The sequence below is a fragment of the Malus sylvestris genome, chromosome 11 (genome assembly GCF_916048215.2).
Source record: "Malus sylvestris chromosome 11, drMalSylv7.2, whole genome shotgun sequence".
NCBI classification, from domain to species: Eukaryota; Viridiplantae; Streptophyta; class Magnoliopsida; order Rosales; family Rosaceae; genus Malus; species Malus sylvestris.
Genome location: NC_062270.1, coordinates 8,978,431 through 8,991,007, shown reverse-complemented (window position 1 = coordinate 8,991,007; position 12,577 = coordinate 8,978,431). Strand labels below are relative to the sequence as shown.

General features: G+C 38.8%; 3 protein-coding genes across 3 annotated transcripts; 1 reads left to right on the top strand and 2 right to left on the bottom strand.

The window, feature by feature from the left end:
- Positions 1 to 2,258: 2,258 nt before the first annotated feature.
- LOC126591228 (mitochondrial import inner membrane translocase subunit Tim9) lies at positions 2,259 to 4,651 on the top strand. Its single transcript, XM_050256814.1, has 2 exons — positions 2,259 to 2,459; positions 4,181 to 4,651. Exons 1-2 carry the CDS (start codon positions 2,365 to 2,367, stop codon positions 4,365 to 4,367), a joined length of 282 nt encoding a protein of 93 aa, XP_050112771.1. The 5' UTR covers positions 2,259 to 2,364; the 3' UTR covers positions 4,368 to 4,651.
- Positions 4,652 to 4,727: 76 nt separating this feature from the next.
- Positions 4,728 to 6,661, bottom strand: LOC126591219 (CAX-interacting protein 4-like). Its single transcript, XM_050256803.1, has 2 exons — positions 6,498 to 6,661; positions 4,728 to 6,102 (listed from the first exon to the last, which is right to left on the bottom strand). The coding sequence occupies exon 2, from the start codon at positions 6,078 to 6,080 to the stop codon at positions 5,115 to 5,117; it is 966 nt and encodes a 321-aa protein (XP_050112760.1). The 5' UTR covers positions 6,081 to 6,102; positions 6,498 to 6,661; the 3' UTR covers positions 4,728 to 5,114.
- Positions 6,662 to 9,780: 3,119 nt separating this feature from the next.
- LOC126590194 (uncharacterized) lies at positions 9,781 to 10,542 on the bottom strand. The gene is made up of 2 exons (XM_050255718.1): positions 10,239 to 10,542; positions 9,781 to 10,094 (listed from the first exon to the last, which is right to left on the bottom strand). Exons 1-2 carry the CDS (start codon positions 10,489 to 10,491, stop codon positions 9,781 to 9,783), a joined length of 567 nt encoding a protein of 188 aa, XP_050111675.1. The 5' UTR covers positions 10,492 to 10,542.
- Between the last annotated feature and the right edge of the window lie 2,035 nt (positions 10,543 to 12,577).

Genomic DNA, 12,577 nt, shown 5'->3' with positions numbered 1-12,577 from the left:
CTTCTTGGGGGAAAAGAACAGGAAACTTGAAAATATTACTCAAAAATTGAGTAAATAGGGATTGTTCTCCAACTTAATCTAACCCTCTTACTGAAAGAAAAGGCATAAATATGACCTTTCTGTACAACTTCATGCCCATTACCAGGCCTAAAAGCTGGTGCTGGAAACACTGGCCATGCATTTGATCCATCAACCTCAAGCCAAAATCTTTCCCTCTGTCCCACAGAAACCCACACCCCCTTCCCTCCAACTGGAACCATCCTCGCCCCATGCGCCTTTATCCTCGGCCTCTCGACGATTTGGTTTGGTAAAAAAACCGATTAATCTGCATCGATACATAGAATTTGGATTATTAGCCAATACTGTCCACAGCCTCAGCTTCACACCTAACTGACCAAGTCAGTATCATCAACCGCCCATTGAATGATGCTATGGTGAACCCTTCTGCCTCCTTGGGCACGAATGACTTGAGAAACACTTAACAGTTGGTGCTGGGGTTGTAGATTTCAGCTGAGTGCTCGAGGGCTTTGCTGCCACCGACCACGAAAGAACCTGCCTTTGTGAGTGAATCCTGATGCAAATGCTCGTGGATTCTGCATGTTTTGCAGTGCTTGCCACTTCCATGTCTTCAGGTTCAGACGTTCAGCGGAGTTTAAGTAAGATGAAGGATCAATATCTGCATATGATCATCGAGTTAGGTCTACAAGAAAAGTGATCATTGTGCCAATGTACACATTTTCAGCTGAGTGCTCGAGTGGCTATATTTTTAAATCTAGAAAAGCGGCCTAAAGTTCATTTACATATTTGTGTTTTTTCACTCATGGCTAAAATTGAAAATTGCTTGTTCGAGTACACATCAAAACCCTAATTGGGTAATTGATATTTTGAGTTTTAATCTGATTTTTATATATTTCCATGACCAAGTCACACACAAAACACCAAACATATTGAAACATACACATTTAACCATTTCAAAAAATTTGGAAATGAATATTATTATAGCAGTGCTTACTGGAAGGGTTGACCTTGTAGCCTCCGGCAACATAGAACCACCCATCAAGAAGGGCACAGGCAGCGCCAAGCAGGTTCCGATCCTCACGGTTCATTTAAGGGACATCATAAAGTGAATTGTCACTGCATGAATTGGTATACAGACTGGCATAAGGTTGATCAGGACGCTCCACAAGCTTGGCACACAAGAACTGTTTAGAAAATACTCCGATCACTTGGATTCTGCACCCCGATTCGGATAGAGCCCGAGGGACTACCACGGAATGGAATTGGGTTGGAGTGCATTGGTAGGCAAACCATTCCCATGATGGAAATGAATATGTGGTCTCCGCTTGTTTGTTCTTCTTTTTGCTTTTATGATCAATGAGGGGATTTTTTTCGGATTTCAACAATGTAGATCTCATTGAAACTGCCAGAATCAGAAACTGGGAAGACGGAGTTGTGCAAAGGAATGAGGGATTGATCATTTGGTTTGGCATGAAACAATAGTTAGGGTAAGATGAAACAATCATCTTATAAAAAATCTCAAGGCATGTTTACTAAAGAGTATAGAATATCATGGATCCTGAGTTCAAATTAAACATAACTTAGAGTATGTTTACTGTTCCAAAAATCACCCTAGGCGATGCCTAGGCACTGGGCGGCTGAGCCTCACTTCATTTCTAGCTAGAACGGTTACAAAAAGCAGGGAGGATTAGGCGGCCCTAGGTGACAGTCTAGGTGGGTTCAATACCCACCATTTTTTCATAAATAGTTTAATACATAGAATAAATACAAAATATTCACATGATGCACAACAAAAAAATGTAAGGCATTTGCATATAGCGTTTTATCGGAGTAGCGGAAAATAATTATGTCTATGCATTTCTGTGCGGATTTGACCCCTAGAGGTTACCATCTCTTGTAACAAACTAACTATCTAACCCACTAAAACTATCGTTTTATTCAAAATTGTAAGGCAAACAATTTTTGAATAGGATGTGTTATTCACACGCATCTTTTTACTTTATACACACCTCATTCAATTTTGGTTGTTGAATCGAATGAATTGAAGAAAATCAATGAATAAAAATTAACAAAATATGTGAAAGAATTAAGAAGGGGCGTGGATAGCACACTTGTTTCTCAATTTCCCATAGCATCCTCAAAATCCAACGGCTACTATCAAGAAGACAAAGTAGCTAAACGGTGCCGTTAATACGGTTCTGATAATCGTCTTGTAAAGGGTTTTACCTCACTATAAAGACAGAGATCTGCTGAGCGAGCCCTGTTCCATAAACCCTAACCTAACTTCGAGATTTTCCATAGAGAGAGCAATTAAGCTGAAATCGTAGAAATTCGATACAATCCAGTATGGACAAGAGCATGATAGGAGATCTGGATTCGCTTCCAGAGGAAGATAAGATGAGAATGGCCACCATGATCGACCAGCTCCAGATCCGCGACAGGTCATTCTCTCTCTCTCTCTCTCTCTCTCTCTCTATTTATCTATCTAGTTCATTGCCTAAATTTACGCTTAAAGTTCTTTAATTTTCTTCATCTGTCTTGTGGGTTCTTAAATTCTGTGAATTTCAGCTTGATACTATGATAGAAAACTCGAAATTTGATTAAAAGTCTGCAAATTTTGCTAACTTATGAGATGAGAGATTGTGGGTATACGATGAAATTTGGGTAGTGCATGTTTGATGTCTTAGATTTCGTTGGCCAATTTGTTTTTGCGTTTCTTACATATTGGGTGGTTTGTCCTGCTTAATTTGTGCTATGTAATGCAATACTGTTTTCGTTTGCAGTTAGATTCCTACTGATCACTTTGTCTTTTTGATGAAGGGGGTTATCAGACGGAAAAATAATGTTGAAGTAATTCACAAAATTCAATGTATGTTGAAGTAAGAAATGAATGCCAACATCCACATTTTGTTGAAGTTGATAGTGTGTGTCGCTACGGGACTTTAAAGTTCCATGGAGCTTAGGCTAAATTTGTTATGAATTAACAACAAAAATTAGATAGAGACTTAAAAACGACTAGATGCAATACATTTGAAGGAACTTTGAAATGAGAGGTGTCGTTTGAGATTCCTTTGTTTAGTCCCTTTGTAGTGCATATGAAGAGTACGGAGTATCAAGGCATTTGATTGACTCAGATTTGTTTCTTCACTTTTTCTTTTTGTATGAAGCAGGTCACTTGGTTTAATTTTGTGAACACTCTTTTTGTGGAGCCATATAGAAGTTCTCCTTAAAACCAGTGCAACATATATGTGTTGCTTCTGGACGTTTTAGGAACTACATTAGTTATGTGTTATGAAAATGTTGTTTATTCCCGAGTGAGTTTTACTCAAGTAACAAAAAATAACATTTGACGAGTTACTGTTTGAGCACCTGATGAATCTTGTAAGTTGTCCAATCCATTTAAGTCCTAGGCACCAAACGCAGCCTTAGCATCTTCGTGAAGATCATTGAATATTAAGGAATTTGATTGACTTAGATTTGTTGATTCACAATTCCGTTTTGTATGATATGGGTCACATGGTCTAATTTTGTGAAAACTCTTTGTGAAGCCATATAGAAGTTCTCCTTAAAACCAGTGCAATGTCCATGTTGCTTCTGGACGTTTTGGGAACTACATTAGTTGTGTTGATGCAAATGGTGTTTATTCCTGAGTGTAAGAGCTTTACCCAAACAAAATGAAAATTAGATGAGATACTATACTGGTTAATCGCCTGAACCTTGTTGCTTGTAACCGTAAGCAATTATCTTGCACCTTCTGTCATAAGCTTGTATAGCTTCCTTTGTTTTTTCATCTGGGCATTTCTAATTCAAATCGTGTGATTCCTTCAGACTTTGTACAGCTTGTTCTGAGTCGTATTACGTTTACTTGTTTTTTCTGTTCCCATATGCTATTTGTCCCATGTACAGTACATGCGGAAGAAATGTTAATACATTCAAGAAATGATATAACACCAACTATACGCAATTAAGGTATTGTTTCCTGGTACTTGGACTAAGTTGGACTTATCTGTACGAAAAAGACCTGTTAGTGTAGTTTGAGTTAGTATTTTGGCCTAGTACCTGTATAGGATATGTTGTGAAGGTACTTGAATTGAGCTTTTCTGATGCCATTGTCACCGTAAAGAACGGAAACATCCTGCTAACAATACGAGTTTGCTTGCAGTTTGAGAATGTATAACTCACTTGTTGAGAGATGCTTCAATGATTGTGTCGACACCTTTAAGCACAAATCGCTGCAGAAGCAAGAGGAAACCTGTGTCAGGCGATGTGCTGAGAAGTTCCTAAAGCATTCCATGCGTGTTGGAATGAGGTTTGCAGAGCTCAACCAGGGAGCTGCAACACAAGATTAGTCGTCAAATCAGCAAGATCACGCCCGGTCATGCCCGTCTTACCCTGTTGTTTCCTTGCTTTCTTAGAGTATGTCCCCCCGTTCTTACATAGAAGGACAAATGGTAGTTGTACCCATTTTTCATGATTTCACTTTTCTTATCCAAGCTAAAACAGCAAAATTGTATTATGTAGATGCAAGGGATCCGTAAGTTGCTGTCTGATTCGAGTTTTTACCGTTACAAATCCAAGCAGCATAGCAATCCTTGAATTCCTGTTTTAATGAATGGGGCATACCTTTACTTAATTTTGTGCCTTTCAATTCAAAGAAAAATGTATAATTCGGAGCGTTGCGTGCTTGGATTTTACAGCTCCACATGAAATGATGCAAAACATCTTCACTAAATATCTAAGCAACGTAACAAAACTAATTTTCGAGAGACGCTATTAGAGTTTGAGATGACAATTTTGGAGCGCCAAAAACAAATCCCAACGCTAGAATACTGTACAAACCACAAGATTGTCGGAAACAGAACAAACACATCGAAACCATCACAACTGAAATACACATTACCAGAAATTCAAACTTCTGAATCAGCGGCCTGGTAGTTTCATCTCACAAAGCAAAAGATCCAAACGTAACAGAAGCTTGTCCAAGCAAATTAGCAGAAGCAATACAAAGGTTGCAAAAGCATATTGTTGCAAACTACACAAGATATTCAGTCACTTGCTGGTGTACACAGTTCGAATCCATTCCTAGGAAGATTGATTTACTCATCATCCTTGTGATGGCGTTTCAAGCTCTTCTTCTCAGATCGCTTCCTGCCCCTACCTACCCGTGAATCATCATCCGAATCAGATGGTGTTGCTGCCTTCCTGCTCCTCCGACGGTGTCTACGAGAATCATCAGACGAATCAGATTCAGAATCATCTGAATGCCGATGACTTCTCCTCCTCCTCTTCTCCTTCCTACTTTTCCTATGCCGCCGCCGACGCTCGCCATCCTCATCTGAGGACTCATCCCTCTTCCTCCGCTTCTCCTTCCTTTTTCTCTTCCTACCTTCATCTGACTCATCTGAATCATCATCATATTTCCTCTTGCTGCTCCTCCTCTTCTTCGACCTTCCTCTCTTCTTCCTCTTCCCAGAATCTGAATCTGACTCATCATCGTCTGTGTCATCATTCTTCTTTTTCGACATCTTTTTACTAACCTTTATCCCATTTTTTTGAGCAATGATCTTCTCAATTTCTGAATCATAATCCGAATCCTCGCTCTCACTGTCTTCATCCTCATCCTCACTCTCCTCACTCTCATCCACATTTTTCCCACTGCTCCTACCGATCTTCCTCTTCAACCTAGCCAACTCTGAGGCAACATCACCCTGAATCCCTTCCGGCTCTCTCTCTTTATCTTCCTTAACACTCAGAAAGTTCCTGCACTGAAACTTGAGGTGTCCAACACGGCCGCACCTGCTGCATGACCCACGAGTCTCATCAGCGCTGGACCCAGTTATACGGGCAAGTGCAAGGAGGCCCTGGAAGCTCGCATATGCATTCTCACCATCCGGTTCAGCGTTTGACACATCGGGTTGCGCAGAGCTCTTGGTGTCATCTTTGTTGGGTGCATAGGGGTCATACCCAATTGCACTCTGCCATATACCGTGGGTTTGAAGGGCGGCACTACTGTGTACCCGATTGTTCGCGGGCATGCGAACCCTTCCCGCTGTGGCAGGCATCTTGAAATTCGAATATCAAACCCTAAAGAGACAAACTAAATCAGAATTCTCAAAAACTACAACACCCACAAAAGGAAAAAAAAAATTAATTGAATCTAATCTAATTTGCGATCAATACGAAACCCTAGTGCTAGTAAACCCAAAAGGGGTTCGATAACTCAACAATTTGAAATTCAAATTCTAAGGTTTTTATAACTCCGATTAAAATATCTAATTACAATCAGCAATCAGAAATTAATGCAATAGAATCGACCTGCGATTACAACAAACTACACAACAATTTCGAGCTTTTTTGAAACAGAGAATCGAAAATTGTGCGTGCGATGGGATTCAAATTCTAGGGTTTGTTCTACGTTGCAATTGACAGAGGAGTATCAATGGAGAGCGAAAATTGAGATGGAAAGATTGAATCTTTACCTTTGAATCGGACAGGCGAGGCGAAACAAAACGAAACTTGTCGAAGAGCAAAAGGATATCGTGATCGGGGAAGGTTGAACCCGACTGAATATATCAAATATATATCCTTTTCGTTTCCATTTTATTGGCCGACATCAATTGCCAGTCGTCTTTTGTTTTTAAGAGCAAGTCCAGCGGGGACAAAATGTCCCAGCCCTCAGTCCAAAAAACAAGCCAGGCCCTGTCAATCAAGTCCACCCCCTCAAGTTGATTGGTACCCAGCCCGAGCTGGGCTTTAGACCAGCCCAAAAGAGACTGAGCAAGAAGCCGGGCTGTTGGCCTGGCGCGTGCGCTTCACGCAAGCGTGGCGCGAGTGCCCGACAGGCTTTCAGAGCCCGGGCTCATGTGCAGGCGCTGTCAGTTCCACCCCCCGAGTTTGCGACGTGGCTCCCTCTCTGCCGTTGGATTTCCAACGGTAAAAAAATTTTAAATTTTATTTTTAAAATAGACCGTCGGATCAAAGATCAACGGTCCACGTTTTTTTCACAAAAAGTAAATAAAAAAAAAAGGGCCCAACGGTCAAAAATATGACCGTTGGCCACGTGGCAACTCCCTAGCTCTTGGATTTGAATATTTTTCAAATCCAACGGTTCAGATTAATTAACTATATTAAAATCATTAAAAATTATTAAAAAATACATAAAATTATTAAAAAATACATAAAATTTTTTAAAAAATTACAGAAAATTTTGAAAAATGTTAATTTTTTTCCTATAAATACCTAACCCTCATCTTCTACCTTTACACCACATTTCAATATTTTCTACACTTTCTATACTATCTACATTTCAATATTTTCTACACTTTAAGAGAAAAAAATGTCTTCGTGGAAGCTCATTGAAGATGTTACGTTGTGTGAATGTTGGGTTCACACTACTCATGATCCGATTACGGGTAATGAGATGGATAAGCGAGAAATGTGGAGTAAAATTACGAAAGCGTTTTGCGATGTAGATGGAGAAAACGCCAGAACTAGTCAAGGTCTTCAAGGTCGTTGGAAAAAACTCAACGCATCCTTTACTTGTTGGAAAAACGCCATCTCTCATGCTTCCGGTAACCTCCGTAGTGGGACAAGTTTAGCGGATCAGGTGACAATATTTTTATTTATTTATATGCATTCCACTCACATTAATATTTTGATTTATTTAATTTCGTATGTAATTTTTATGTTATTTCTTATGTAATTTTTATGTAATTTTTATTTAATTTCTTATGTCATTTTTATTTAATTTATTATGTCATTTTTATGTAATTTATATGCATTCCACCCGTATCAATATTTTGAATTTATTTATTTGTGTTACACCCGCATTTTTTAACACTATGTTATCCCACATTTTTATAGACACTACAAGCTCAAGCATTCTACAATTCAAGGAACGGGAACAAATCATTCACTAGATGGGAATGTTGGCAAATTGTCAAAGATTGCCCTAAATACAAAATTGTGACAACTGGTCCAGAAGTTGTCATGCACGATATAGGTCTACATAGTTCTCCAAAACCAGACATGGCCGAACAAGAAGCCGACACATTTCAAGACACGGAAGGGATGCTTGAACAAGTGCCCGAGACCCAACCGACTCGTCAGTCCCTCAGGCCCGTAGGTAAAAAGGCGTCAAAGAAAAAAGGTAGTTCTTCCAAGAATGACTACACTAAATATATGGAGGAACTTGCTCGCCAAGGTGAACTGAATATGGCACGAGAAAAGGTTAGAGATGAGGAAAAAGTTGCTGCTATGGTAGCAATATTAGCAGCTACTGAGGCCCGTGATGCGGCGGCTGAGAGATAAAGATAAGTAGTTAATCGAGAGAACGAGCTGGTTAGAGAAGCACTTCATCGAGAAAATGAATTGCTTCGAGAAGAAAGGATGGCTCAAGCAGATCGTGACACTATGAGCAAGTCTCTAGTATGACTGTCTCCGAATTCTAAATATTTTTGGACATTGGAAAAAAGAGATGTCATGCGAAGGAGGCGTGCAAGAGATGCGGAAACAAGTCAAGGGGGTTCTAGCAACTTTTGTGACAACCAAGATCCTCGCACCACATATCCTAACTCGAGAGACTTTGTATAATTTTTATGTATTTTTTATGTTTTTTCTTTCTTTTTTCTTTTGAACTTTATTTAATTTCTTATGTTTTTTTCTTTCTTTAGGTTTGAACTTTATTTAATTTCTTATGTAATTTTTATGTTATTTCTTATTTATTTTTAAAACTTTATTTATTTTTATTTAATTTATTATGCAATTTTAATGTAATTCTTTATTTATTTTTAAAACTTTATTTCTTTTGTACTTTATTTAAACACATGAAATAAGATTACATAAACTCACCAAATAAATTTTAAAAAAAGACACACTACATAGAATTACATAAACTCACCAAATAAACTTAAAAACAAAACACACTACATAGAATTACATAAACTCACCAAATACATAGAATTACATAAACTCACTAAATAAACTTAAAAACAAAACACACTACACAGAATTACGTAAACTAAAAAAAAATACAATTTATTCTTCAACCACAAGCCTCATTCTAATTATCTTTGCCTTCATGCAATCCCCACTGGTGCTCAATCAAGTCATTCTGGCGGGTTACGTGCCAGTATGGCTCTTGCACATTAATGTACCGCTGAACGATCAATTCATTGTAACGTCCATCGCGTTCCAACGGCTCGTGTTGCACTGGATCTTTGGTCCCATTATGAGCACAATAGATACGTGTTCTTGAGTTGTTCATCGGATCCGGCTCATATTCATCGACGCCATCATAATCATACTCATCTTCAACAATCATGTTGTGGAGAATAATACACTTCATCATGATGGATCGAAGAGCCTCGACATCAAACATTCTAGCTGCAGCCCTGATAATCGCCCAACGAGCTTGCAGGATACCAAAACAACGCTCGACATCCTTCCTACACCCTTCTTGACATTTTGCAAAGTGTTTTTCCTTTTCATTCTGTGGATGTGGCACTGTTTTGACAAATGTTGACCACCTTGGGTAAATGTCATCTGCAAGGTAGTATGATCCCTCGTATTGGGTACCATTAATGGTATATGTGCATCTCGGCGAGTTTCCTTGCAGCAGTTAGTCGAACACTGGGGATTGGGCAAGGACATTTAAGTCATTCTGAGCTCTTGGAATACCAAAAAAAGCATCCAAATCCATGTATCAAATGAAGCCACCGCTTCCAAAATGATGCTTTAGGCTCATTTTCTGTTGCCATATGCTCATTGCCACGCACTTGGACAGTTTTTCCAAGTCCAGTGCATGCAGTCCATGCTTCCAATCATGCCAGGGAAGCCTCGCATCTCACCCTTCCTCAGAAGCCTTCGCATGTCCCTTGGCGTGGGTGTCCGGAGGTACTCATTGGTGTAGAGGGCTTCAATTGCAAAGCAAAACCGCATCAGGGACTCCAAAACAGTTGTTTTTCCCATCCTCGCGATCTCATCCACTTGATCTGCAGATGCTCCATATGCAAGCATTCGCAAGGATGCCGTAATTTTTTGCTCGGGAATAAGACCTAGAACATGAAAAGCATCCTCTTTTTGCACAAAGTATGAATCATGGTTGCAAATATCACTCATGATTTTGTTGAACAAATTTTGTTGCATTCTAAAACGCCGTGTAAAAATATGTTCAGGGAATATGCTATTGGGAATAAAATAATCTTCCAATAGATTTTTACCTCGTTTTTCCCTTTTTCTATCGAGGTTTGCAACACGTCTTGGTTTGGCTATCTGACCCACGGCTTCCATGACACGGCGGGAATGTGAGGCCTTCTGCCTTCTATGGTGATCATCTTCATCCTCCTCCATGAAGAAAGCCTCATCTCCACCTCCACTTCCACCTTCCTCGAGATTGGCCAATTCTGCCTGTTGTGCCAACAACCTTTGTTGTTGCTCCTGCAACTGTTTATACACCCTTCTTGAAGAAGACATTGTAATAAGAACTCAAGATTTGAAAACGATGAACAAGGATTTTGAGCTAAAAAGAAGGATTGAGCTTGGTGTGAGGATGGATGTAGGGATGTAGGGTTTATATGGACAAAAAAAGAAAGGATGAGGTTCTGGACAATGCCACGTGGCACTACGTGATTGGTTGAAAATCTTATCGAAATCTTGGCTAAATTATTGTAAACCGGAAGTGTCACGTGGCGTGTCGGGATTAGTAAAAAATATTATCGGAAATCTATCCACAAAATAGTACGTTCAGATAATGACACGTGGCATGACGTGATTGGTTGAAAATCTTATCGAAATCTTGGCTAAATTATTGTAAAACGGAAGTGACACGTGGCATGTCGAGATTGGTTGAAAATCTTAGCGGAAATCTATTCACAAAATAGTACGTTCAGATAATGACATGTGACGTGACGAGATTGGTTAAAAATCCTATCCGAAATTAAAACTATTTTATTTTTTTATTCTTTTAGACAAAATTTAAAAATATTTTAAATGGGCTGGGTGCCAGCGCATTTTGTAGGGATGGAGATCGTTTGTGCCAGCGCATTTTTTCACTAGGTGCCAGCGCATTTTTTTAGGGGTGGAGATGCCTTGGCCTATTACTGTTCATTGGAGTCTGTTACTGTTCATTTGAGTGGATAAATGCGCTGGGTGCTAGCGCAAAGTCCTTAGGGGTGGAATTGCTTTAATAGGGTGGAAAAAAAAAAACCGAAAATTCCAATTCGAACAGAAAAAATTTTAATTTCGAAATTTTGGTATGAGAATCGGTATTACATTTGTATTTATTCGGTAATCCCAAATCGAATCAAAATAAAAAAAAAATATATATATATATTATTTAATTTTAAATATATATTTAGAATTGTAATAACCGTCTCATTTGATTGAGATTTAATTTTAAATATATATTTGGAATTGTAATGGCTTGTACTTGTAGATATGAAGGTGTTTAACATGTTAAGTTACAGAGCATCAAAGAGTTTCATAGCCGAACATGAGGCTTTGAGAAAATTCGAGATGGGAATCGGTCTGAGATTTGTATTTGTTCGGTAATTCCAAATCGAACCGAAATAAAAACTATATATTATTTAATTTTAAAAATATATTTGAAATTGTAATAGCCGTCCGATTTGGTTGAGATTTAATCTCAACCGTTGAATCCAAATAAACCGTAACTCAGACTCAGAGACTCAATCATGCTTGGTCTCTCTCGACCTCACACCTCACCTCAGTGACCTCACCGGCTCACCCTCCTCGTCGTCCTCGACCTCACTCAGTCACTCTGTCGACCTCACCTCATCTCGCTGGAGAATAACTTGTTTTGGAACTGCCCCTATCGCTGCCGTGCTGAAATTCGCCGCTAAGGAATTCAAAGTATGTAATTTTCTAATTGATTATTTGAGTATTATTGGAAATTTTGGATTCTCGTTCGTCAGTGTCTAGACAAGAACCTAGGGAATTTGCGGTCGAGAATGGTTTAGGTGGGATGCAGATTAAATAGGAACCAAGATGAATTGCAGAATAATTCAAGCTTTGAAACTCTGCATGCATTCTATCTACATTTTAGAAAATTGAAAATAGTATAAAAACCATTAATTTCAATTCTTCATTATGTTCCAATTCGGGGTTTTGCCGAAATTCAATGTAAGTCTCGAGTCTCTATCATGTATATAGGTTGTTTTATTGACTGAAGAGATTAGGGTGGTGTTCAATTTTGAATGCGAGTCTTAAATCGGCATGAAACAAGTTAATTTCAATGTCAATATTATATTCCTCAAGCAGACTCGTATAGTCTAGGATTTTGTTCAAATTCTAGAGCAGGTCTTTAAGTTCCAGGATTTTGTGAGTAGGGAATATATGCAAGGATTTTGGTTTGATTTTATTTCTACACAGAATGACTTGATCACTTGATTCATGCTTGGGAACTATAGATATGCAGATTGGCTATTCTGCACACTGCACAGACAACTTATTATAGCCCAAAAGCTCAAAAGCCCAAAATTATTTTGGGCTTCTTCTTGGGCTGTCTTCAACCACGTAATGCTTCACTCTTTTATTAGTT

What these genes read in the sequence shown, in the direction of transcription:
- LOC126591219 (XM_050256803.1), bottom strand. Translation starts at nt 6,080, where the DNA reads ATGCCTGCCACAGCGGGAAGGGTTCGCATGCCCGCGAACAATCGGGTA.
- LOC126591228 (XM_050256814.1), top strand. Translation starts at nt 2,365, where the DNA reads ATGGACAAGAGCATGATAGGAGATCTGGATTCGCTTCCAGAGGAAGAT. An exon ending in CAGCTCCAGATCCGCGACAG is followed by an intron (nt 2,460 to 4,180) that starts GTCATTCTCTCT and finishes GTTTGCTTGCAG; the next exon opens with TTTGAGAATGTATAACTCAC.
- LOC126590194 (XM_050255718.1), bottom strand. Translation starts at nt 10,491, where the DNA reads ATGTCTTCTTCAAGAAGGGTGTATAAACAGTTGCAGGAGCAACAACAA. An exon ending in TAGAAAAAGGGAAAAACGAG is followed by an intron (nt 10,095 to 10,238) that starts GTAAAAATCTAT and finishes TTGTGCAAAAAG; the next exon opens with AGGATGCTTTTCATGTTCTA.